We start from the raw sequence: 25,437 nt of genomic DNA, 5'->3' as shown, positions 1-25,437 counted from the left end.
TCAATAACTGAATCAATGTTTTGAAATTATTATTGCTCTTGACATACACATAAATAGCAGAGCAGAAACTACAAATTAATAACTGTCATGTTCTATACAGTGACATCTTTCTCTGGATAGAAAGTGTCACCAGAGACTCAGAATTACATTTTGCACTCACAAAACTGGAAACTAAACACTCCTAAAAATACATTTACAACTACTGTGTTTTCCCTGCAGCCTCTTGTAGTTAAACAATGTCAGAGTAAAGAATGACACAGAAATGACACAAAAGCCTCCATGTTCTCCCTGAACATCCTCTCCAGGCTCTGATCTCACCTGCATGTGGTTGCCCTCCTGCCGCTTCACTTCAGGATTGATGCAGAGCTGCTCCCTGGATCCCAGCACACAAACCTTTGGCCTGGATACACAAAATTGAAATTAAAAATAAGGCAAGAAAGAACAGAGTTGTACATGCTTAGATTCAATATCTCAAAAGTGAAAGATTCAGGAGAAACAGATGAGTCCAAAGCAAGGGTCAGAGCCAGAACAAGTCAATTAGTCTGTCTGTATTGCTCTGTGTGTTACTGGACTTTGAGGCACTGCATTTCTGCTGGCAGCAGTGGGTGTTAATGAGCAGCAGCAGCTCACAGCAAGAAGTCACAAGCAGCAATTTACACCATCCACCATAAAATCTGGGTTCTGTTATGACAGCTCAGCCCAGGCAGCTGGGGCCTGTCATCCATTACAAGCTTTTCCCAGCTGGTTGTGATGTTCAGAACAAGGTTAGGACAGAACTGGTTCACTACAAACATTCACCATGGTTTGGGCTTTTCTGATTATTACAAGGTTGTATCTTTCCAAGAACTATATAAACAAATGACTCTGCCTGTCCAAAGAGCTCAGCCACACACTGGCATGTGAACAGCTGAAAACTGTGACAGGCACTGGTATAACAAAACCACAAAGTTCTTCACAGATTAACATCAGCCTTGGGAGTGCAACTTGGTAATGGCTTCCCACTGCCTTAAAAAATGCCCCCAGAAAAATATAAAGAAGGAAAATGAAAAAAGGTAATTTTATAAGTTAATGCGTCAAGTAAAAAACCAAAACCAGACTAAATTCAGAAAATTCTATGACTGAAAGAGAGAAGCTGTGAAGTATTAAAATAAACCAAACCCATCAACAAAGAAAACCAGGTCCTAAACATGCACATTAAAGGAACTATATTTCTCTGGCTATCACTTTTTATGCATTCATCCACAGAAGTTCAAACAATAACTACACCAGAGGGGTTTCTCTACCTTTTCTTTGAATAAGGACACTACCCTAAATCATACTCACCTGTACACTGTGTTCTTTAGCTCATTAATGACCTGTGTAAGCTGGGAGTGAGTCCTGGAGGCATAAATTATTTTTGGAATGTCAGTGTAATAAGCTGCCAAACAGAAGAGAAAAAAAAGCAGAAAGACATTATAAGCATAGAAAGGAGAACTAGGGATATTCTTAGCCTCCTTCCCCAGCTGGTACTATGGTAACAGTTTGCCTTGTAGAGACAGCAAGAAATGCTGTCATCTAACTATTCACATACATAAAATGAGCTAAATGATTTTCTAAGAAAATAAAGAACTAAATGAGCTCCAAGAAAAATTCAAACTAGGTAAAACACCTTGAAAATGTATAAAATGGTGAAACTGTGCTTTAGCTGCTCAACAAGAGCTCTGTAACTTGTACAAGTGCATATTTATTCTAAAAGACATAAAAGCACGTGTTGACTACCATCCCTGAGTGCAGAGGTGCTGGTACTCACTTGGGACATCTCCATCCGTGGCAGCAGTGCCCCAGGAGGACACAGGTCTGTCAGGAAAGAGCTCCAGCCCATTCATGCGCTGCGCGATTTTCCGGGCTGAGATGGTGTCCTTGAAGTGCTCCCGCCAGGCCAGGGTGGAACACAGCAGGCAGAGGGTCTTCCCTGTGCCTGTGGGGCTCTCCAAAATGCCATTTACCTTCTTTGTTGGAGAGAAATAAGAGAGGGATTTAAGGGTTCAGTAGGACAGGTCTTGGTGCAGCACTGCATGTCCTCTGCCAAGGAGCAAACACCAGCTGGCAGCCTCACCAAGGAACACCCACACACGAGGTCTAATCAACTTGTAGGACCCTCTAATTAATTTAATGAGGTTCAATCAGAGCCAGCCATCAGATTTATTTAGCACAGGAATTCAATTCTCCACTCTTAGAGCCATTGGAGTGTGTCACATTTCAGTATAAAATACTGAATGAAATGAAAATATGAGAAGTTATTAAAAAACCAGCCCAGAAAGTGGCTCTCAGTTAACAGAGTGATGGTTTCCTTTAAGAGTAAGGTTTTACCCCATGCCAGTTTAGCCACAGAATTTGTCAGCACTTGGAACACCTCGACCTACAGGACGTTACAATTTTTAAGTGTGTGGCAATACTAAAGATTGGAAAAAAGCAGCTGCTGAGCTCAAGTGTATGAAAGGGATTTCTATCATGAGCTCACAACACTTGGAGTTCGATGAGAGGAGGCACCAAGCAGATACCATGATCCAGAGCAATGCAGAGCCAGATGGAAAGCCAAAGTTCCCACAATAAGCTTGCTTGCTCCCTCAGAACAGGGACCATGAAGATGTGACCAGAAAAAAAGGTAACTACTGTGAAAAAAACCCATTTTGTTATTTTGACATTCATTCAGTAAAATTATCCACTCACACAGAAAATGGAAAATTATACAAATAGTCCAAATACTAACAAGATAAGACCAAGTCCCTCCTATGAGGAAAGGCTGAGACAATTGGGATTGTTCAGCCTGGAGAATAAAAGACTCCAAGGTGACCTAACTGGGGCAGTCCAGTTTCTGAAGGTGGCTACAAGAAACATGGAAAGAGACTTTTTACAAGGACCTGTAGTAACAGGACAAGGGAGAATGGATTCCTACTGACAGAGAGTAGGTTTATATTGGAGAATAGGAAGAAATTCTTCCCTGTAAGGATGGAGAGGCCCTGGCACAGGCTGTCCAGAGAAGCTGTGGCTGCTCTATCCCTGGAAGTGTCCAAGGCCAGGTTGGAGGGGGCTTGGAGCAGCCTGGGATGGTGGAAGGTGTCCCTGCCCGTGGGAGGGGGTGGAACAAGGTGAGCTTTAATGTCCCTTCCAACACAAACCATTCATGATTCTGTAATCAGTCAAGGACAGACTGCATGAACACAAGCAGCCTTTCTTCCTTTACCAATTTAGGCAGGAACATCCCATCTATATTTCTACTGACTGCCACCTGCTAGCCATGATTTTCATTACCACAGAGTAAAATAAAAATACAAGTAAAAGGTCAGAGAAGATTTGGAAAGGCAGCATACAAAGCACATAAGGAAAACTTGAATTGTGACAACCTCTTCTTAGAGAAACCATTTAGTGCAGTTAGCAATGACACACAGTTGGACACTCACTCACCTTTTGCAGGCATTCCAGCACCTTGGCCATGTAGGCTTCCTGGCATGGGTAGGGCTGGAAGGGGAAATCCACTGTGATCCCGTTCAGAGTGATCCTGGGCATGGCTCCCTCCCTCAGGTGCCTGCAAGGAAGGGCAGACCGTGCTGACCCTGCTGTCGTGGTGATATCGTGCCGTGATAAGGCTGAAGAGACCTGGCAGCTCACCTCATTCACCCCCTGCCGTGGGCAGGGACACCTTCCACTATCCCAGCCTGCTCCAAGCCCCGTCCAGCCTGGACACTCGGGATGGGGCAGCCACAGCTTCTCGGGGCGCCCTGTGCCAGAGCTGTCACCCACCTCAGAGGGAAGAATTTCTTCCCAGTATCGCACCTACCCCCGCCCTCAGGCAGGCTGCAGCCGTTCCCCTCTGTCCTGCCGCTCCAGGCCCCTGCAAACCGGCTGCCTCCACCTTTGTGCGGGCCCCTCCAGGCCCTGCAGGCAGCAATGAGCTCACACCGCTTCGGGACGGGCCGCTCCCAGCGGCTCCGCAGGAGGCTCACGGGCACTCGGGGCCGCCCGTTCCGGCCCGTGCTCCAGGGCTCCCTGTGTCTCCGCGTTCCCGGCGGTCCCAGATCCCGGAGCTCCGGTGTCCCCGTGTCCCGGTGTCCCCGTGTCCCCGTGTCCCGGTGTCCCGGGGTCCCCGTGTCCCCGTGTCCCGGTGTCCCCGTGTCCCCGTGTCGCGGCGCTCCCTCACCTCCCGCTGCGCCGTTCGGAATCCCCGCGCCGCCGTCACGTGGCACACCCACACGTTCCGCGCGTCACTTCCTGCGCGCGCTCTCGCGAGAGCGGCGGCGTTGCCCCGGTAACCGGCCGGGAAGGCGGCGGCCATGGCGGGCCCGGGCCGGGGGATCCCGGTGGAGCCCGGGCCTTGGTGTCAGGGAGCGAGTGGGGCTGGGGGCGGCTCATGAGGGGTCTCGGGCAGGAGCGGCGCAAGCCCGGTGGGGTTGGAGCGCTGCCGGGTCTGAAGGAAGCCGGTTCCGCTCCCCAGCCAGGCCCTGTGGTTCAGCCGGACGGTTCCGCAGCCGCTTCCCCCGGGGCGGAGGCCGAGCTTCGGCCCCGGAGAGGCGGAATATCGGCTGTTCGCTCGCGAAAAGCTGCGTTTCCAAAGCCTCCCCGCCCTGCAGGAGTCCCCCGCGCCGGGGCCACCCGGGACTGGCGTTTCTCCGGTTTTGAAGGGCGCAGGAGCGTGCGATAAGCGCTGCCCTTGGGCAGAGCTGGCGTGCAGGGCCCTGCTGGGCTCTGTGCAGGGCCCTGCTGGGCTCTGTGCAGGGCCCTGCTGGGCTCCGTGCACGGCCCTGCTGGGCTCCGTGCAGGGCCCTGCTGGGCTCTGTGCACGGCCCTGCTGGGCTCCGTGCAGGGCCCTGCTGGGCTCCGTGCAGGGCCCTGCTGGGCTCCGTGCAGGGCCCTGCTGGGCTCCGTGCAGGGCCCTGCTGGGCTCCGTGCACGGCCCTGCTGGGCTCTGTGCAGGGCCCTGCTGGGCTCTGTGCAGGGCCCTGCTCCCCTTGGGCGGTGCTGCGCGCGGGAGAAGGCCGAACGCGGCCGGATTCTTTGTGAAACCCTCGGCGTTTGAGGTGGGAGGGTTCTGTGGCTTTATGTTGAGCTCCTGCGTTAGGAACGGTAATGAATTCTGACGGGTCTCTTTTGTTAGGGGTGACTGTGCCGCTCCTTTGTTTTTCTGCAGCACGGTGCTCCCACCCTTCAGTCCCCTGCCAGTGCATCCAGGCACATCCAGGACCGGCTTTTGTCGGTATTCCAGGTGCTCAGGCCGAGTGACTGGTGAACTGCACTGGATTGATGGATTACCCAGTTTTGTAAGAATCTGGTTGTAATAAATGCATTGGCGTGGCTTACTTGTATCCCCAAATTTTGTTAAACTGTGTTTTATTTGAGAGAGAAGTCAGGAAGAAAATACTTTGTACTCATCTCTGTGGTTTATTGCTGTGTCTCATGCTGTCACTGCAAAGATGTAGAACAGGATGTGGCTTCTTTTATTGTAGCTTTAAAATGCTTTACTCCTGGCCAGCTGCACAGCTTATTTGTGTGTAGAACGGTTCTGATGTTAAAAGGACCAAACCTTAAACTATATAAGTTAAACATTGTGTGGTCTGTTCTGTTCCCAAGCTCGTGGTACCTCCTGTGTCATGGTGTTGGGTCAGGGGAGCTCATGGGTGTTGCTGTTTTGGTGGTCAGCCTTTAAATTCCTCCAGCTGAACTTCCCTGGATCATAAACTGTCTTTAATTGCAGGGAATGAGCTGGAGAACATCGAGTTGTTCCTGTGGAACTTTGTGTGCTCCACACTAAATTTAACAGCTGGTTTTGCTCATGTTTCTGACCGTGAACTCTTTGCTGTGATACCGGTCACGCATTATGAAGCTGCAAAAGAAATTAGTTTGTAAAGATTGTGAAATGGGAGTGTGGGATAACCTTAGGGGAGAAAAAAGATTTAAAACTCCTCATAAATACTTGGAATACTCTGTTATTGTTATTTCCTGTAAATACATCTTTCCCACGTGGAAGAACAATATCAGTAGTGTATCAAAGGAGAATGTTTTGCCTCGTTTCAGTGCTGCTGGAAGAAGCAGTGTCACCTGCTGAGAGAGGGGAGCTGGGAGGTGAGCAGGAGTGGGCTGTGAGTCAGCAGCTGCCCGTGTCCAACAGCAAACATGAGTCAGCACCTGCAGCTCCTGGAGGCTGCTCCTCTGCACCAGTGACCTCACCTGACCAGAGCTGCAGGCTGCCTCCAGCACTGCTGGCCTTCTAAAAACAGAACAGAGGAAATGGGTTGGAAGCTTACAGAGGAAAATATATTCCTTGTTGCAGGGGTTTAGTGAAGCTGCAGCATCTGTTGGGATAAAGACATGATAAATAAAGGTGTTGGTTTCACACTGGATTGTCATCTTTGTGTTTGTCTGCCTAGGATAGACACTGAGTTCTTGCAGGGTCTGTAAGAATGGAGTTCTTACAAAGCCAGAGTTTCAATAGGGAGGGGAGATCTCAAAACTGTCCGAGCAGCACAGAGAGTTGTGTGACAGCCCAGCCTGACCCTGCCAGCCCAGCCAGGAGGAACCAGCCCATCTCCACTTCTCACTCATTCCTGGGTTTTAAGATCTTGGATACACTATTTTTCATTTTCAAGAAAAAGAAACCAATGTACAAAATAAAAACCTTGTGAAAGTTGGTCCTTTAGCTCTGTGGGGAGAGGCTGAACCACACCAGGGACCCCAGCAAGGGGAACACTGATGCTGTGCCGAAGTGCAAAGTGAATAATGGCCATGTTTGTTCAGAGGCTGCCCAGGCAGGATCTCTCTTTCCAGATGAGATCCAGATGCTGCCAGAGGAGCAGAAATATTCAGGAATGAGGCAAAAGAGCCATGAGGGCCATCTGTGAATCTCCTGTGGTTGGCATGAAGGTCATTTACCTCTTTTCAGATAGAGGAGGATTGAGTTGCCATTTGTTGTCTTTCTGAGTGTTTTGTTTGTCCCCCAAATTATTTGATTTCTTTTAATCCTGACAGTCCAGAGCTTTTCAGTCCATCTACTGTTGGGAAGTAACAACATAGCTTTACACCTTGACCCTCCAAATCATTTGCTCCCCATTTCTCTCACAGTGTATTCCAGTGGGACACATGGCCATGGCACCTTTAAATCATTCCAAACCCTTTCCTCAATAAAATGAATAAAATGTGTGCTGGATTGATGCCAAAAGATCCAGAATGTTGCAAGTGGTATAGTCAGACCCTCTTGGGACTGCGGAGAATATCAAAGCCAGAGTTCATCCTGAACAGAAGGGGGAAATCACTCCAGCAGTCAGGTGCCTGGGATGGCTGCCTTCCTCTGATCATGGCAAAGGTGTTTTGAAACACACACAAGATAACCTGCCAAGTCCTGGAGATTCAACCCAAGGACAAAGTAGAGAGAGTAGGAACTTCAAAACAAGGCTTGGACAAAACAGGGAGCAGTTAAAGGTAATTTTAAAAAGTCTTGTTGCAAACACATATGGAAAATGTGTGGATAGTATTAATTTTATTGTGTTAGACATTTTGTCTCTTTTTTTTTTTTTCATGTCAGTGTTAGGACACTGGGGGATTAGAGAAAAAATAGGAAAGTAGAAAAATCTCTAGTCTTTCTAACTGAATTTAGTAGGCAGTGTCTGTGGCTTCTGCCCCTGAGCAAGCCAGAGCACTGGCAGGTATTCCAACAACCTGTGGTTCTCTGCAGCAGCTGGAATTGTTTGGGAGTGTCTGCATTGCAGCGTGCCAGGAGATGTGTGGGTTTGGGAGGATTCCTTGCTCCCAAGTGTGTGTGTGTTGCTCTAAAAGCACAGAAGCATTGGTGCCTGGCAATAGCCACAAATGGAAATGATAGAAATTATAGAGAACGGACAGAAAATTATAAGAAAATACGTCCTGATGCCTAGGGTGGAGAAGAAACCCAGAGAATTCTCACTGAAACCGAAAGGCTCATTCTCCTTTACTTTTACAGCAGTTTCCTCCCCAGACTGCAGCTCCTTTAGTGCCTCAGTGCTGGTGCAAAAAAAAAAAAAAAAAAGAACTAATCCCATGCCTAAAAACCTGCTGGGACCCCTCCCTTTGCTATTTGCCTAAAGCTGCTACAAGGTTTGGCGTTTGGGTTTCACACCTCAGCCCAGTCAAGCCAGACCCCTGACCTGGCCCTGCAGGTGAGGATGCCTTGGTTAAAAAAAAAAAAAAAAAAAAAAATATTTTGCTTAATTCTACTTTCAGCAAGGGAAAAAACAGTTTAGCCCATCTCGAGCAAACAAGAAAGGGAGGAAGAGGAGGAAAAAATCCTCTTTCGCCCGCGCCCGGCTGGGTGTGTCTCGCCCCCCCGCCGTGGGGCTGTGTTCCTGGCAGGCAGGCTTGCCTGGGAGGGATCTGCCGTCAAAGCCTCCCAGGAAAGGAGGCCTGATACGCTCATTAATATTCTGAACTAGTGACCCTTCTTTTTCTTTCCACCCCTCGCCTTTCTCTGGGCGCTCCAGCCTCTCCCCGCCGCGGATGGCTGCAGCCCCCTCCAGCTGAGTCAGTCCTCCCTCCCCGCAGCATTGCAGCACCTCCGCAGCTCCTGCGCTGCCTCCTGCTCCTGCAGCACCGCTCCGCTCCCGCCGCAGCATGGCCAGCACCGTCTCAGGTAGGACAGGCGCCTTCTCGGGGGCTTGGCATCAATGCACTTCTAAAACCATCGAGTTTTGTTAGATTTTTAATCATTATTCTGAAGGTTTGGATTGGTTTTTGGTTTTGTTTTGGTTTTTTTTCCCCGTGGGTTTCGGGGGAGTTCTGTGCTGAGGAGGCAGCTGGTATGGCAGCATTGTTCCCCTTCCTCCCCCATACACACACCCCTCTGATGCAAGATAGCAGGTGGGCTTTTTATTTTAATATGAATACACTTGTAATAATCTTGCCAATTTAAAGTATTGCTGCAATTTAATTGTGCCATTAGAAGATGCTGCCACGTGCCAATTAAATATTATTTTTGTAACATCGTAGAGCCTTTTTTTTTCTCTAAGAAAAAAATGCACACGGTGCAGCTGGATGTAAGGAAATCAGAAATTACATTTTGTTTTGTGAAGATCGTGTGTTGCCTGAATGGGTAATGGAGAGGAAGACATGGGCAAGAGTCAGTAATGCCCTAAAAAATCCCCCAAAGCCAACTAAAAGAACTGGGATGGGTTTTTGTGTATTCTCCGGGCTTCCCAGCCCCAGATTTCTTGCACAGCTCACATTTCTTGGTTCGAAGATGCTACAGGGGAGCGGTCCTCTGATGGCGTTGGGTGAAATGAGATGCTGCAAGAGAAGCCCTTCCTCCCTCCTGCAGCAGTGCCGGGAATCACAGCGCGGCTGCCCGGGAGCCTGCTCGGGTCTGGCTTCAGGATGGCAGCCCAGGATGCTGTGCTGCTTCGGTCCAGCTTCCTAAAGACCCGTCTTGCCCCCTTTGACTGGGAAGGAGGGATTCAAGTGGCTGAAACTGGCAGTGTGGGTGAAGGAGAAGCTTGAAATGGTACAATGAGCAGTGGGTGGGTTTAGAGGATCTTTTTCTCTCAGAAATCCAATTTTCTTTCTTGGAATGACTCTGAGTTCTGCAGCCTACAAACAGGGGCTTGGGAGGGGGAAGCGAGATCCTGGAGGGCTGAGCAGGAGCGACAGACAAAAAGGAAGAGCAGGCAGTGCTTTGTGCCCCCCAGGCAGGGAACCAGCCCACAGGAGACCAGGCAACACTTCTTGCTTCTTTCACTGCCCTTTGCCGAGGTTTCCTGCCATGTATTTTTCTATTCCTTGCACCTTTTAAAAGACCAGTAGATGCAGGAGGAAGAAGCACGGAGAGACGGAGGGGTGTGTTTGGTGGGGGAGTATAAGGGCGTAGCTGATCCTGAGAGGGCTTTGCATGCAGTTAAAGACATAAAACAGCATTGTAAAAATGTGTTTATTATAGAAAACCTCCAGCTATTGTATATATTCCTGCGAGTATCCCTGTCTCAATGAACGTCTGCAGCAGAGCACTCTTGGGAGGTGCCACCCATCTCCTGCCTTCCCTACCGAGCTGGATTGGACCTCGTTTGCACAGTGGGGGTGGGAGGGAAGGCTCAGACTTACCAGCCCTCTAAACCAAGGTTGCATCGAACTTGAGATGGACGAGGTGGTGGATGAAACACATGTAGGCAGAACATGCGATTTCTAGTTGGTGCATTCTCACCCTCCCAACCCACTGCATGCCCACAGCACAACTCGTTCTCCCAGAGATGCAGTTTTACTGTCAAGGAGACTTAAGATCATGAAGAAGCGTGAAATGGGGCTTCCTTGTGACTCAGATCAAGTAGAGAAGCAATTTCAAGGAGTAGGAAGTCAAGGAAAGCAGTGCTGTGGCAGGAGGGAAGAGAATAGGGCGCTGTGTGCCAAGGGAGGGTCGGGGCTGAGCCTCGCCCAGCTGCCTTTGCAGGAGCAGCTCCCCATCTCCTACAGCTCGTACGGCAGCAGTGGAGAGTAGCCTGGAAAGGCAGGAGGAAAATAATTATGAATCCTTCAATTAAGGAATGAGTCTTGTTTGCTTTCTTCATTATTTCCTTCTTTATTCTCAGCAAAAGCCGATCCGTGCCGAGGGGAGGGCAGCTGCAGTCTGCGGCTGGCGCCCGGGGGCTTATCCCCCTCGGGAAGATCTGCTTGGTTTGTTTAAACAAACAACCAAATCCTCGGGATGAAAAGAAACAGGGCTTGCTCCCCCGAGCCTGGCCGCCCTCTCTCTTTTCTCCCTGTCACCTCAGGCGTTTTCTCCCGGCGCCGGGGGCTGTTTGCGGTGCTGGAGCCGCGGGATGGGCGGCACATGCTCAGTGCCGGCTGAGCTGCGGTGCCGGCCCCGCTGCCGGGCCGCCCTCGCAGGGGCAGAGCCCTCGCAGGAACAGAGGGGGCAGAGCTCTCGCAGGGGCAGAGCCCTCGCAGGAGCAGAGCCCTCGCAGGGGCAGAGGGGGCAGAGCCCTCGCAGGAGCAGAGCCCTCGCAGGAGCAGAGCCCTCGCAGGGGCAGAGCCCTCGTAGGGGCAGAGGGGGCAGAGCCCTCGCAGGAGCAGAGCCCTCGCAGGAGCAGAGCCCTCGCAGGGGCAGAGGGGGCAGAGCCCTCACAGGAGCAGAGCCCTCGCAGGAGCAGAGCCCTCGCAGGGGCAGAGGGGGCAGAGCCCTCGCAGGGGCAGAGCCCTCGCGGGAGCAGAGCCCTCGCAGGAGCAGAGCCCTCGCAGGGGCAGAGCCCTCGCAGGAGCAGAGCCCTCGCAGGAGCAGAGCCCTCGCAGGGGCAGAGCCCTCGCAGGGGCAGAGCCCTCTCAGCAGAGCCCTCGCAGGAGCAGAGCCCTCGCAGCAGAGCCCTCGTAGGGGCAGAGGGGGCAGAGCCCTCGCAGGAGCAGAGCCCTCGCAGGGGCAGAGCCCTCGCAGGAGCAGAGCCCTCGCAGGGGCAGAGCCCTCGCAGGGGCAGAGCCCTCGCAGGAGCAGAGCCCTCGCAGGGGCAGAGCCCTCACGGGAGCAGAGCCCTCGCAGGGGCAGAGCCCTCACGGGAGCAGAGCCCTCGCAGGGGCAGAGCCCTCGCAGGGGCAGAGCCCTCGCAGGAGCAGAGCCCTCGCAGGGGCAGAGCCCTCGCAGGGGCAGAGCCCTCGTAGGGGCAGAGGGGGCAGAGCCCTCGCAGGGGCAGAGCCCTCGCAGGAGCAGAGCCCTCGCAGGGGCAGAGCCCTCGCAGGGGCAGAGCCCTCGCACCTCCTCCCCGCAGCATCCGCGCAAGGCTTTGTGCTTCTGTGCGCCGCGGGCCGGGGGCCCGGCTGGGCTCTGCAGGGCTCCGGAGCTCCCCGCACGGCTGGGCCGGATAAAGGCACGTGAGACTGTGAAATGGTGCAGAAGGTGACATCCCCACCGGCTTTCTCCGGCACTGGCGTGTCTGGAGGGTGGAGCCAAGAGGAAACACCAGGTTGTCATGACTGGGCATGGTAAATGGGCCTTGGCAGATCCCAAGGTTTTCCCGTCCTGCACTGAAATGTCAGAACTTGAGGGACTTCATGTTAGCTCTGGGTTCCCCCCTGATCTCTTTTCTGGGTGGCGTTGAAGGACACCATATGGTGTTGCCCTGTCCTGACGTTTCTGCTGCCCACACTGGAGAGTCAGAGTCCCTTTCTATCAAGCTCTCAATCTCTCTGTACTCTCAAGAAATAACTATTGTCTTTTCTTTTGGCTGTTGAAGTAGCCTTAAAAAATTATGGTTCTTTTATTGGGAATTCAGTTTTACATGCCAAAAGAGCCTATTATTGTAGGCTTTTTTTTTTTTTTTTTTTTTTTTTTACCAGTGCATCCAAACAAGGGATCTAAATAATTAGCAAATACTTGTTATTTCTAAAATATAAATAATATCTTGTTTCATGGCACCATGTAGACTCTGGGAAGATGCTTCTGATATCTCAAAGGAGCCCTTTCTTGGAATCTGTCATTGTTGGTTCAGATCTGGTGAAGGCACTGTTTTATCAGATGAATACATTTTCATTCTTTTGAGTAAAAGCTGAGATTTAGTGGTCTGATGTGGCAACCAGAAGGCTGCAGATAAGGCCACTGTGACAGCAGTGTGGGCAGCAGAGGGGTGAACAGGGCCAATGATTCTTCATGACAATCCTTGGAGGGACCTGAAACTCACTCAAACTTCTATACTCCTAAATGAACTAGAAAAACATGCCTGGCTAATCCCTACCAGCTGTCCTACTGACATGGGCTTTACTCCTCCAGATGTGAATTATGTTTTAAAAATTAAAGTCTCCCCTCCAGAGGGGAGTTAAACCAATGGACTGTGATTTAGAAAATAAAAAAGAGCCAGAGAGCAACCAAAGACCATGTGCATGTGCTGTGGTAATTCAGCATCTCCCAAATGATAAAGAGGTGCTCAGCATATTACAAGTAATCCTTTTATTCTTTCAAGGTACCTCTACATGATTATTGCCCTACTAGAGAATCCTATCCTCTCTGAATTTGTTTATACAAATAGTAGCACTATATAATGGGGAAATACAATAATCCTCAGTTAATGGGAAGGAAACCAAGATCCAAAGAGACCAGATGACTGTCTGTGGTCACAGAGCACATCTGTCCCTGACACATCAGGCACTGGGCTCTGTCTTTGACTGTCTCATGAACTGCTGCCTCATCAGCTCCCCAGCTCTTTCACAGCTCTTTGTCTCACCCAAACCTGACCATCCAAACCCGTGTTTGCCTCAAATCCACAAACACTCTGGGTTAGCTGCTTCCATTTGGTTCCTCCCTCTGCTTTATAAAGCAACCCAGGCCATGCTTCTCTCTTTCCAACAGTAATCCCCCAGCCAGGGCTCTGCTCCACAGCTTGGGCCCTTCTCTGTTGCTGAGCCCATACCAGAGGAGATTTCCCTGGTTATTTTCCTGGGAGCAGCCCACATGTTCCAGTGCTACAGCTTGAGTGATTTGCTGATGCACTGGCTGTGCACAGCCCGGGTTGTTGTGACATTCATGAGCTGCCAATAAAACCTGGGGGGAAGGAGGTGGGTGATTGGAAACCATTCCTGGGCAATAGTTTAGCAGATGTCTGACAGAAGGCAGCGTAAACCTCACATCTGCCTGTTCTCATGGATGATTCCACATGAGCCCATGGTAACTTCTGGGCCTGGATCTCGTGGTGTCCCTATACCATCAGTGAGGGCCACAACTACTGAGCTGGCAAAAAACCTCCAAACCCCTCAAAAAACACAAACAAAAAACCCACTAGTGTTTTCTGGTTCCGTAAGATCTGCTGCTGTCTTGTTTGTGGAAGCTGGGGAGCAAGAAGGTGGAAGTGCATTAGACTGAAGGTCTGGCCAATATTTTTATGATAGGATTCATAGCAGGAGAGAATATCTGAAGGCTGCTGTACTCTCAAGGCTTGTTGAGGACTCTGGTTGCTTTTGTTGTTTGTGTGGCGTTGCAGTCTGTACTGGAGGTCTCAATTCTCTGTCTCTCTGTCTTCTGTGCCTTCTGTTTAAGCTTTGATTGCATTTATAATTGGCCTGTTCTTATTTTTGCATGAGATAATATTCATTATGGAAGCAATTCTTACTTCTCTAAAGTTATCTTCACAAACCAAATTATTTCCTTGTAATAACCTTCCTCTGACCTTGCTATCAGACAGAGCACATCCAGTCTCATCCATTTAAATTTCCCATAAATTAACCTTGCTCTGCCTCTAGTTCACTGTGACTGATGCCATGTCAGTGTTGTGCCGAGATGGCCTCGCTCTGTTTTGGTGGATGCCATCAAATACCACCCCAAAACCTGGCAGCAGCTTAGCTTTATGTATTTAGGAAACAGAGAACAAAACTTTTGAATGAATAATAGGTTTCAAGCCCCACCATCCAGGCACAGGAAAAATGAATGAGCATGAAAATGAATCCCATTTCTCCTGCACCACACCATTCCCAGCTGTTCCTCCATCTCTGGCACCACCAGCACTTGGGGAGCAGCTGGATAATGTCTCCGGGGGCTGACTTGGAGATAAACACTTTACATGGATCGATGGTGTGCACAGCAGTGGGGATATGGAAATGCGGGATGTTCCCTGCAGCACTAGAGAGAGCACAGGAAAGGAGTCACTAGAGACAGCTGGGAGCACCCTGAGCCTCCTGGTGCCTTGGGGAAGGCTCAGGACACCTCCTGATGAAAAAATTTAATAAAGATTGATTGGCTTATGGGGTGTGGGGTGGAATACAACCAAACCAGAATCAGCCTGTGCTGATTACAGGGCATAAATGTTCAGAAGGGTTGAGGAACTGACTGCACCTTTATGGATTGTAGCTTAATCACTGCTCAAATTCCTCTAAAGCCAACAATTATGAGCTCACTCCACTTTAGAGGATGAGACACTTATATATTTTCTCTAACTTCTACAGTTTATTCACTTCTTGATTTACACCACTCAGTTATTTGCAATGTTTCACCCCAATTCTGATATGACAGCAGTGAAATGTCATGACACAGTGATGAAAGCCATACCACAGTGAGTGAATTTGCTGCCGAGACAAACAAATGAGAAGGAATTTTTCTGCTGATCCTTCTATTGTAGTGCTTGCCTTAAAAGAGAAGTAAAATGTCAGTAAGCCACACCTGAGTAAGCAGCCTGTCCTAATCCTCTGCCCACCAGCGAGGCAGAGTTCTTGCTGCACCTCTGAGACTGAAGCAATGCTTTAGTATCAAGTCCCTGAGGACCTGAGTCAGATGAATTTATACAGAAATGAAATATTTGCTCAGTGCAAGCTGAATTTATTTTTACTTAGTTAACAGAAGTAAAAATGCTAATAGATGTTCAAGTAAAAAGATCAGCATTCCCTGTCTAATTGTCCTTAAAATATGTACATTTGAGAACTAGACCCATCCTTTCTGGGCAGGAACACCTTGGCCATGTCATATTCTGACCAGCCACATGTCTTTTCCTGGTTCAAGGGTTTTGTCCACTGGCATAAATATGTCCTCAAAACCTTAAATCTATTGCAAATGGGAGTGCAGATACTTCTGAAGCAAATTCTAGTGCTGAGGTTGGCAATCTTTTACCCCTGAGTTTTAAGCAGCTGTGATTGAGCCCAAGTCTTGCTTCAGGAGATCTCAGGTTTGATCTTCACTTCACAGGTTCCCAAATAGCAACCCAGAGGTTAGGGATCTTTCTTTTAGTTACTGAATCAGAGGATGTACCTCTCCTCAGAGGATGCCTTTTCTTGTCTTAGCCTGATAAAACAATTCTTTGTCACAGAGCGTGTCATGAGCGCAAGGCCATCACTGCGATGCTCCTGTGTCCCACAGGTGTAACTGCTGGCTCTGGAGCACACGTGTGGGGCTTTCAGGGATCCATGTTGTTCTCAGGGCATGGATCAGGGGCTCCTCAAGACATGAATGTCGTTGAGGGGTTGGACTGTGTTCGGAGAAGGGAACAGAGCTGGGGAAGGATCTGGAGCACCAGGAGTATCTGAGGGAGCTGGGAAGGCTCAGCCTGGAGAAAAGGAGGCTCAGGGGGAACCTTCTCATTCTGCACAACTCACAGGAGGGCACAGCCAGGTGGGGCTTGGCCTCCTGTCCCAATTAACAAGTGACAGGACAAGAGGACACGGCTCAAGTTGAGCCAGGGGAGGTTTAGATTGGACATTAGGAAAATGTTTTCACCGAAACGGCTGTCAAGCCCTGGCACAGGCTGCCCAGGGACCAGGTGGAGTCACCATCCTTGGATGGATTTATAAGCCGTGTAGATGGACACCTGGGGACATGGTTTAGCGGTGGGCTTGGCTGTGCTGGGGGAACACTTGGACCTGGTGATCTTGGAGAGCTTTTCCAATCCCAACAAACCTGCGACGATTCTGTTCTCCTGTGATTCTATAATTTCGTCAGGAGTCAGTCCATCCCCCTCTCCATGCCCGGAGGTGCTGAAGGGACAGCTCCGGCCGGGGTCCGGCGGTGGCGGTCCTGAAGGGACAGCTCCGGCCGGGGAGCGCAGCACCGGCGGCTCCCGGGGCTCGCTCCGCTGCCCCTTCCCGCTGCTTCCCCCGCTCCCCCCCGGCACTGGGGGCTGCTCGGGACCATCCCCCGCCGGTCCCCGGGGCCGCGGCAGCTCCGGCCCCGCTCCCGGCCCCGTGTGCCGCTAATTGCATCTGACGGCTGGCGCCGGGGGCAGCTGCAGGCTCCGGGCGGGGAAGGACGCAGAGCGCTTCCAGCGCTCAGCACAGCCCTGCCGCAGCCCGGGGCCTTTTGTCCTCTTGCTCCTCTTCATTTTAATTGACAGAGAGGGTCAGTTTGCTCTACAGAAGGGACAGGACAGGGGAGATCCCGATGGAATGGAGGCAGCTGTCAAATCACCACAGCAAACCTCCTGAAAGGCAGGGAATGCAGCATGGAATCATCTGCACACAGTGCCAGTGCTGAAGCCCAAGTCATGAAATACAAAGCACTGAGCTCTGTAACAAGTGCTGTCAGACAATTAAATTGAATTAAATGAGGGGGTCGGGGGTGTGGCACATCTGCCTCATGCCTTGGTTTCGCCCAGGACCAGACATAATGGTGGAGCAACGACCTTGTTGACTGGTTTGTTTGTATTAAATGAGAATGTCTAAACGATAATAAATGATAATGTCTCTCATCTATTCCCAGGGATCCTCCTCAGGGCTCTTGGCAGCACATTAGGAGATGCATTAGCTGCCTGCTCCATGCCATGACTTTGGGCCTCTCAGAGGCTCTCCAGAGTTTTTTTTCATTAAGAACAAAATCGAAGATGTCTGGCTGCCACTGCCGGTGTAAACTATTCCTATTTGGTTTACATTTAACTGCAGGACTGGGCAGGAGGTTCAAATCAGAATGGGGAGCAAGTTAAAAAAGTGTTAGTCAAGATCTGAGCTTCAGGGATGGTGGTTTAGCAAAAGAAGGGCACTAATTATGGTGAAATTCTGTACCTAGGAGGAAAAATCAGTGAAAGCATGAAACTGGCATAGGTTTTCCAACTCAGCTGTGGGAAGGCAGAGGAGAATACATGAAAGATGTTCCTAAGGGCACGTGATACACACAGTGTTACTTTTTTCAGAATTGTTCTGTGTCTAATGCCTCTTCAGATCACAACGTTCTGGGGATTTCCCTGTCCTGGCCCAGGGGAGGGTCTTGCTCTGAAGGTGGCATTGGAAGCTGAGCTGCAGAGTCACCTCTGGCTGGAGCATGAAATGAGCTCAGAGCAGAGGGCACAAACCAAGGCCAGAAGCACCAAGATACCTGGGAAATCCAGAGGCAGAGCCAAGGCAGGACAGCAGAATGCCTGTGCCGGTGGCAGGGGCGGGAGCAGGGGCAGCACAAGGACGCTCAGGGCAGGTTTGTCAGGACATGCAGCCATGAAGACACTGTGCCCACAGGAGCCTGGGTGTCCCCCAAGGAGTCAGCCCAGGACAGAGCCTCACAGGACCCATGAGGCAGCAGCACCACTGCTGAGCCCCAGCTGCAGACCTGCCACATAGGAGTGATTCTGTGAGGGTTTCACTGATGTGATAAAGAACATGACAGCCTGACAGAGCACCTCACTGGCTTCAACTCCATCTATTCTGAGGTTCTTTGTCAGCAGTGTGCAAACAGTTCACTGCCTTAAGTGTGCTGAACTCCAAAAATACAGGTGAAGATTGCAGCAATCTGCTTCTGGGGCAGTCTGTGTTGGGGCAGCACTTGTGATCACCGAGGATGCTGTGGTGCATCCTCCAGTCACAGGAACGATGAGCAAACTGGAGGGCTCACAGCAGCAGAGCTGGAAAGGGTTGAGTGTTTTCTGTCCTTTACAGAAGGATGGTTATTGTGGTCACAGACTGTGCCAACCTCTGCCTGTGTGGGCCGAGGTGGTGGCAGAATCCACTCACATCCTCCCTGATCTGCTGCTGCAGGGCAGGAGGTGCCTTGTCAAGTTGGGGTCCAGCTCTTCCCCTGGTAGCAGAGCTCCTGAGCATTTTCATCACTCAAACGCCCCTTTGTTCTCTACATTGCTGATCTCCTCTTGCCTCTTCACCCTCACCTCAGAAATGCTGAATTGTGAAATATTCCCAGCTTGCCAGGGATTGGGCAATGTTTCCACGTGTCAGTGGGCATCATTTGTCTCAGAGACTGGAAATTCCACTTCCTGAAAAAGGGTGGGGCAACTGTCCCAACATGTTTAACTAAACAGGCTGCAGCATCCCAGCTCCTTTGGAGGGAAAATTCTGCACAGAAACTTACACCCCTGGATGTGATAAATCCCTGCTGTGAGTGTTCCCATAACATTTGCCACACTGGCAGCTAATTTAGACTGTTCTAGACCAGACACTCCTTGGGGACCTTTTGGCAAACTATGGCAGCATGGAAACGTCTCCACAGAGTCTGGTAGCTGCAAGTGGGTTTTCTGGCAGCATGGAAAAACCTCCATAGAGTCTGATAGCTGCAGATGGGATACGTGCTTAATTTCTCCATGAAAAAGAGATGCTGTTGCCATTAGAATCTCTCTCACTGCTATTTCATATTTTTCAGCCTACAAGGAGAAAATGAAGGAGCTGTCTCTGCTCTCCCTCATCTGCTCCTGTTTCCACACCCAGCCCCATCCCAACACCATCTACCAGTATGGAGGTAGGTAACCTTCTCCCACAGGAGCTCCAGCAGTGCTTGGATTGTTCTCCCACAGGCAATGTGGGAGCTTGCCAGAGTCAGAGTCTCTCTGCTTCATGCAAGGGTGACATACAAAGTATTAACAGCAATGTGACCTTTCTGTAATTATGCCATGACTTTAAATTAATTGCATTTGCATGGAGGGGATGAAGGTGATCACTAATCAAGAAATTCTGGAGATAAAACAAAATCACCCAGATCAGGACATGGGAAGATCCTAATTCCTGTGTGAGGAGTTTGATGACCTCAGGTCACTCTCCTGAATGGCACCGGTTCACAGAGTCACTGTTTTTTTTCCCCACAAAGATATGGAGGTGAAGCAGCTGGATAAGAGGGCATCAGGCCAGAGCTTCGAAGTGATCCTGAAGTCCCCTTCAGATTTATCTCCTGAGAGCCCAATCCTCTCCTCCCCTCCCAAGAAGAAGGACCTGTCCCTGGAGGAGCTGCAGAGGAGGCTGGAGGCTGCAGAAGAGAGGAGGAAGGTAAGGAGATGTCCTGTAGAAGCAGTGACTTTTCTGCTGCTAATTGCACCAAACCCTAAAACTCAGCAGGAGTAATCGGAAACAGCTGGGAAATGTTCTGACGTGTGTTATTCCACTGTAAATTGTCAGGTGAGACATAGGAATCATGGAGTGAGGTTCTGCACTGTGATTTAAGCAGGGAATTCAACTCCATCATCATTATCATGTGATCACTGAGGCACTTGGGAGCATGGGTTAGTGGTGGGCTGGCCAGTGCTGGGGGACCTGTTGGATTCATTGATCTCAGAGGGCTTTTCCAACCTAAACAATTCAATGATAGCAGGAAAAAGGCACCAAAAGTATCTTCCAGGCAAGAAGATTGTGTTACGGGGTGGAGGAGGGTGGCAGAGTGGTTTGAGCAGAGGGAGTCAGGAAGCCTCTCTGGGGAGAGGCAGGCCAGAAGAGCCTGTCCAGTGGCTTCAGCCCCATCCCTCGGCAGACCCAGGAGGCGCAGGTGCTGAAGCAGCTGGCGGAGAAGCGGGAACACGAGCGGGAGGTGCTGCACAAGGCGCTGGAGGAGAACAACAACTTCAGCCGCCTGGCCGAGGAGAAGCTCAACTACAAGATGGAGCTGAGCAGGGAGATCCGTGAGGCACATCTTGCTGCCTTGAGGGAGCGGCTCCGCGAGAAGGCGAGTGTGACCCCCGGGACAGGGCTGGGGGCTGGGGGTGCTGGTCCTTATGGAAAAATGGGGTCTGGTCCCCCCAGTGTGATGGGTGCAAGGGACAGGGTGTTTCCTTGGTGGTGGCTGCTGAGGAGGAGCTCTGCTCCAGAGCAGTGTGAGGAGGGGGGTTATGTCCTTCAAGGTCAGTAGAGAACATAGCCTGGATAATCCTGATAAGTGCAAGTCCAAAGCCACAGTGTCAGGCCCACCATGGGCTGTGTGGCTGAAGGGTTTTGCAGGAGAGAGGAGCACATTTGCTGGAGGTTCCATCACCTCCAAGCTCCCACAGATGATCCTTCACTCCTTGCAGGTATAAGCCCCTGCCCTCGGGATGTTTTGGATGAAAAACTGGTCTCTTTTTTTAAGTCTGATGCAAATCCTGCGTGCAGGAGGCAAATATTGATCACAAGAGCAGGGCGTGTTAGCCCGGGGTCATTTCTCCTGTCTTTGCAGGAACTGCACGCAGCCGAAGTCCGCAGGAACAAGGAACAGCGGGAGGAGATCTCTGGATAAAGGGCTTTTCTACACATCTAGCACCTGATTCCTGTTAACAAACCAACCAGTTGACCAACCAACACATTTTATTTTGTTTGTCTAGATGCGGCATTCGGTTCTCCATCCCCCCTCCCCGGTGTTCGTCCCCCAGCTACACGCTTCTCTCTGCATCCCTAAATGTCAGTGCTTGTGGGGATTCACAGATCATAGGGACCTCTAAGCAGAATAGCAGCTAGTTCACATCAAATAGAGAATCAATCAGTCGATCAGTCAATCAAACAGCTTCTTTGGAGGGTTTTGTCCTTTTTTTAAAAAAAATATTTCTTAAACTGATGTAAAAAAAAAAAAAAACGAAACGAAGATATTAATAAATTCAACCACCAGTGTCACAGAGATACGGATTTCTTATCCAGGGCTTTTCCTCCTCTTGGTGTTTGCTCTGAGCCAAATATCAGTTTCAGAAAAATGGGAATAAGTGATAATTCTGTGTGTGAAGTAAAATAGGGAGCAGTCCCCTGTTTGCCCTTGGTAGGAGAGAGGAAGGAGAGGGATGGATGGCTCAGGAGTTTCAGTGTGCAGAACCCCCATCTTTTGGCTGCCTTCAGAGCCAGCCCAGGTAGGCAGTGACCACAGTCCTCATCTTTGGGTGATTTTTGGGAACCTGTGTGGAAGCAGCTGAGGGGCTCCACCCAAAGCTTGGTACCAGGTGCCACATCACGGCAAGTCCCTGTCACAGTGGGCACTGCCTGATACCCTGGGTGGCCACTGAGCCACCCTCTCCCCAGCTGAGCGGGGACTGAGAGGTCTTGGCTGCTCTGCCTGGGAGAGCTGTGGGTGGTGATTGCATTTCCAGCTCCGTGGGAGCCCTGGGAGAGACCCTCGGTCCTCTGTGGGTTCCCCAGTGGACTGGGGATAGGATCCCCACAAGATAGGATTCCACTCTGCTGGGAAAGTGAATCCAACAGAGACGGTGCATGGTTGTGAAACTGCCTTTTAGTGAGCAGAAGAATCCTTCCCTCTTTCCAGTGATGGATGTGGCTCTTTGGGGCAATCACAGGGCAGATTGCTGGAGACCAAATCCTGGGGCTCTCTTCTGATCTCCACTGAATTCCCAGCTGGATGTGGGAGGGATCTCTCCATGGCCATGGCTTGATGTCAGGGGACTCTGCTCCTAAAAGGAAGGGCTACCTTACTCCCAAAGCCCTCCTCCTGGTCTGGGGGGACAATAGGGCTGTTAGAAAGCTCCTGTGCTGTCAGTGACAAAAGAAAATTAATTTAGGGCAAAGAAGGAAACTGAGGGTTGAATTTCTTAACAGTAGCTAATGATCAGTTTATAGTAGCAGCTGTCTTAGATAAGCATTTGTGTAGAGCGCGGCATCGCCGCCAGCATCACCTCATCCATATAGTGACGAGAAATTTTAAAAAGTTTAAAAAAAAATTTAAAAAGTAATTTAAATGAAATGTTTGTGTGTAAGAAATGGTTGAAACTGTCAAATGTCTGTGTCCCACGTTGGTGGGATCTGAGAAGGTATCTGCGAGATATTAACCCTGTCCTACTCTCTGTGGTGCTGAGTGTTTGCTTGGTGTGTAATTCCGACCTGGAGCTTGTTGTAAATACTGTTTTTAGTACTATGATTATTATGATTATTATTATCAGAAACGTTGTACTCATGAGCAAGAGTTGAAAACAAGAGAAATGGCCATTTTCACTCTCTCCTGGGGGCTCAGAAGGAGTCGGAGGCTGGGCCAGGTGAAGGCAGGGTGCCAGCGGGATGCTGGACCAGAGAGCAGCTGGAAAATGGTGGAATTGGGAGCTGGAGGCAGCCGAGTCCTGCAGGCAGGGCAGTGAGAGCGGGGACGGCTGTTCCTCCTGCTGGGAGGAGAAGGAAGAATAGAGGTGATGCTTCAATTCTAGTACATCTAATTTAGTGTTGATCTAAACCTCCCCGTGTGGAGGTTCCAAGTGGTTCCCTGCAACCCTGTGGAAGCTGGAGGATCTGTCAGGTTTAGCATGTGCTGGAAGAGACCTGTAACAGGTTGTGCCGGTCAGAGCCGTCCTCCCAAACAGCTCCTGAGTCTCCAGACTCAATTCCTGCCTGGATTTTCCCTCTCGGTCCCTTGTGCTGTCCCGTGTCCCTCTCTTCCCCCTCCCTGGAGCCCAGATGGGTCTCAAGTGGAGACTTATTCTTGCAATAGCTTTTCCTGGCAAAAAAATTCCCATGGCAAGTGCAGAATGGCCTGGCAGATGGTGCTCATGCAGGTGTGAGCACTGGGAGACTAATTTTTCTCCCCTCCATCAGGTTGGTGCAGTGAGGGATGGTGGAGATGGCTGGAAAATGTGTTACTGCAGGAGGAGGTCCTGCACCAGAGGAGCAGGGATGTGCAGGGAGAGCTGTGCATTGGTAATGTCAGGGAGGTGCTGCTGAGACACGCCGTGCCAAGGAAACAGCCTCACCTGTGGGGCCAGAGGCTTTACGTGTCCTGGAGCCATGTTTGCCTGGTGCAGATGGATGGAGTAGGGATGTTCAGGAGCTTGTCCAGTGCCGCTGGGCATTATCAGGGAAATGTGTGACTGCTTTGGCTGCGTGGTGTTGGCTGGATGAGGAGTGTCCACCCACTGCTCCAAACCCATCGTGGCCAGGAGCTCATGCAGCACTGTGCCCAACCTGCAGCACGTGGCATGGGCCAGGATCATGATTATTCCATGCCTTTCCATATCCCTTCATGCTATTGGCTATGTGCAGCTGCATACTTCATGCTTCAAATGAGACTAATTAAGTATCCTCATTAACATCCTTACTGCCTATGTCATTCCTGGAGCATTTCCATGTACCGTGGATGTGGACACAGCATGCAACCCCTCCACTTCTCGGGGTCACCTTCCTTATTGTGGGGTTTGAGGTCTCCACTGATCCCTGAAGGTGTTTATGAATCGAGTCCTGAACCAACAGTTTCCAGCCCCGTTTTAGCAGCATCATATAGACATGGGAATGTGCCTTGTAGGGGGAGCATCCTCAGGGCACCCACAGCATCCCTGCCTGGACCTCAAGTGTGGCAGCAGTGTGAGGGAGGAAAGTCAGGAGGGTGACATCATTATGTGCATGCATAGGCCTTCCAAGAGCCCTCCTGGAGAAGAGCCTTTGATTCAGGCAAGAATGAGGAGCTGAAGCTAAATGAGCTCCCAGCTGGCACCAACAGCCAGGCGATGGGTGAAACTGTAGGAAAGGCACAACCAGCCTGTAGTCCAGCTGTAGTTCAAGCTACAGCTCTGTGCTCACGTTATTCCACACAGCAGAGCTCAGCTCTGCCTGTAAATAGGCACTTCCAAGGATGCTGGCCCCTTCGACTGCTTCTGGACTGAGCCTATTCCTTGTCTTATTATTTTGGAGTCATTAAAAAATCTTGCTCTAACCCAGTTGTGAGGTTCCCTTTGAGCTGACCTTCCAGGGCCGGTGGGAGTTGAGGAGTTGCATGCATCCTACCTCGGGGGTAGGTCGGTATTGCTGCTCCCTTTCAAATGTAAACTTCAGCTTGCTTGCTTTAGCTTCGCCCAGTGTGACTCTCTGGCCCTGGCTCTGCAATCCTGTCTCACGGGGTTTGTTATTTCCCTCCCATGGCATTCCTGTCCTCCTCGCAGTGGCTGTGCACCCGGCTGTGCACACACGCACAGAAACGCATCCGTGGAAACAATATATGCACATTCACTCTGATACCACTTGAAATGAGTCAGGGAATGGCTGTTTACGGTGCTAGAGATTTCTTACTCTCCATGCTAGGGACGAGATGACATAGTAAGACCAATAAACTCCACCTTTGTAGTCAGTTGTCTAAGTTAAGCAGCAAAGGGGCACTGGCCCATGCCTATGTGTGGGTGCTCCGTGGTCCCCGGGGTGCAAGGACACGGGGGACAGCTGGGTATCCCTGCCCTGGCATCCCCCGTGCCTCAGTTTCCCACACCCTTTGACAAGGGGACATAGATGCTCCCTCCCCACGGGGACCACGGGAGAGCCAATGCCTCCACGTCTCTAAAGTGCTCTGAAATGGAAAGTACCAAAGTATGGAGTCGGGATACGCAGCTGTGCACCCCGGGAGGAACGCCCCGGCCCGTGGCTGCAGGAGAGGGTTGGAAGATGACTGTGTGGGCAGAGAGCTGAGCTGTCACCCCAGGGCTCAGCACCCCAGCTGCCCTCTGGGCAGGATATGCTCCTCCTGCCACAGCCGGGGTCACATCCCTTGTGCTGGGTGGGGAGCTGGCGCAGTGTCGTGGAAAGACTTTCCATCCCTAACAGAGCCTTGTCCGGTTCCCTTTGGTCCGCCACGTGCATTTCATTGTCAACTTGAGGTTGTTGTTGTGCAAAAGAAGTGATCATGAAAAAAAAACAAAGGAAAAAAAAAGAAATAAAGTTGGTATGAAACCGTATGTGTCTGTCTCTCTCTGGGTTGTTTTAGTTGCAAGGCTTCTCTTTGTATTGTGAGAATACCAATAAACAGCATTAAACAGAAAATTGACCTAAAGATTTAACAAAATAGACCCTAATCCTCTGAATGTTCAGTGACTGCTTTTTCATACAGCATAAAAGAGGCAGAAATTGACAGTTTATCAC

At 50.5% G+C, this 25,437-nt stretch overlaps 2 protein-coding genes across 6 annotated transcripts in view; one reads left to right on the top strand and one right to left on the bottom strand.

Moving 5' to 3' along the window:
* The window catches only part of RTEL1 (regulator of telomere elongation helicase 1), a 44,460-nt gene extending 40,187 nt beyond the window's left edge, over window positions 1-4,273 (bottom strand). For 2 of the 5 annotated variants that reach the window (XM_068207787.1, XM_068207788.1), the window contains exons 1-5: window positions 4,230-4,254; window positions 3,445-3,565; window positions 1,790-1,988; window positions 1,324-1,417; window positions 319-400 (exon numbers count right to left, since the gene is read on the bottom strand). In XM_068207787.1, coding sequence (XP_068063888.1) covers window positions 319-400; window positions 1,324-1,417; window positions 1,790-1,988; window positions 3,445-3,546 — 477 coding nt within the window. In that variant the 5' untranslated portion in view covers window positions 3,547-3,565; window positions 4,230-4,254. Of the gene's footprint in view, window positions 1-318; window positions 401-1,323; window positions 1,418-1,789; window positions 1,989-3,444; window positions 3,566-4,177 lie in introns of all 5 variants that reach the window. The other 3 variants (XM_068207791.1, XM_068207792.1, XM_068207790.1) reach the window with 3 other exon arrangements.
* Window positions 4,274-8,334: 4,061 nt separating this feature from the next.
* On the top strand, window positions 8,335-25,253 carry STMN3 (stathmin 3). Its single transcript, XM_068207807.1, has 5 exons — window positions 8,335-8,632; window positions 19,019-19,114; window positions 19,460-19,635; window positions 20,114-20,305; window positions 20,792-25,253. Exons 1-5 carry the CDS (start codon window positions 8,614-8,616, stop codon window positions 20,849-20,851), a joined length of 543 nt encoding a protein of 180 aa, XP_068063908.1. The 5' UTR covers window positions 8,335-8,613; the 3' UTR covers window positions 20,852-25,253.
* The last annotated feature ends 184 nt before the right edge of the window (window positions 25,254-25,437 follow it).

The sequence above is a fragment of the Anomalospiza imberbis genome, chromosome 17 (genome assembly GCF_031753505.1).
Source record: "Anomalospiza imberbis isolate Cuckoo-Finch-1a 21T00152 chromosome 17, ASM3175350v1, whole genome shotgun sequence".
Classification (NCBI taxonomy): domain Eukaryota; kingdom Metazoa; phylum Chordata; class Aves; order Passeriformes; family Viduidae; genus Anomalospiza; species Anomalospiza imberbis.
This window is presented reverse-complemented; position numbering and strand designations above follow the sequence as displayed.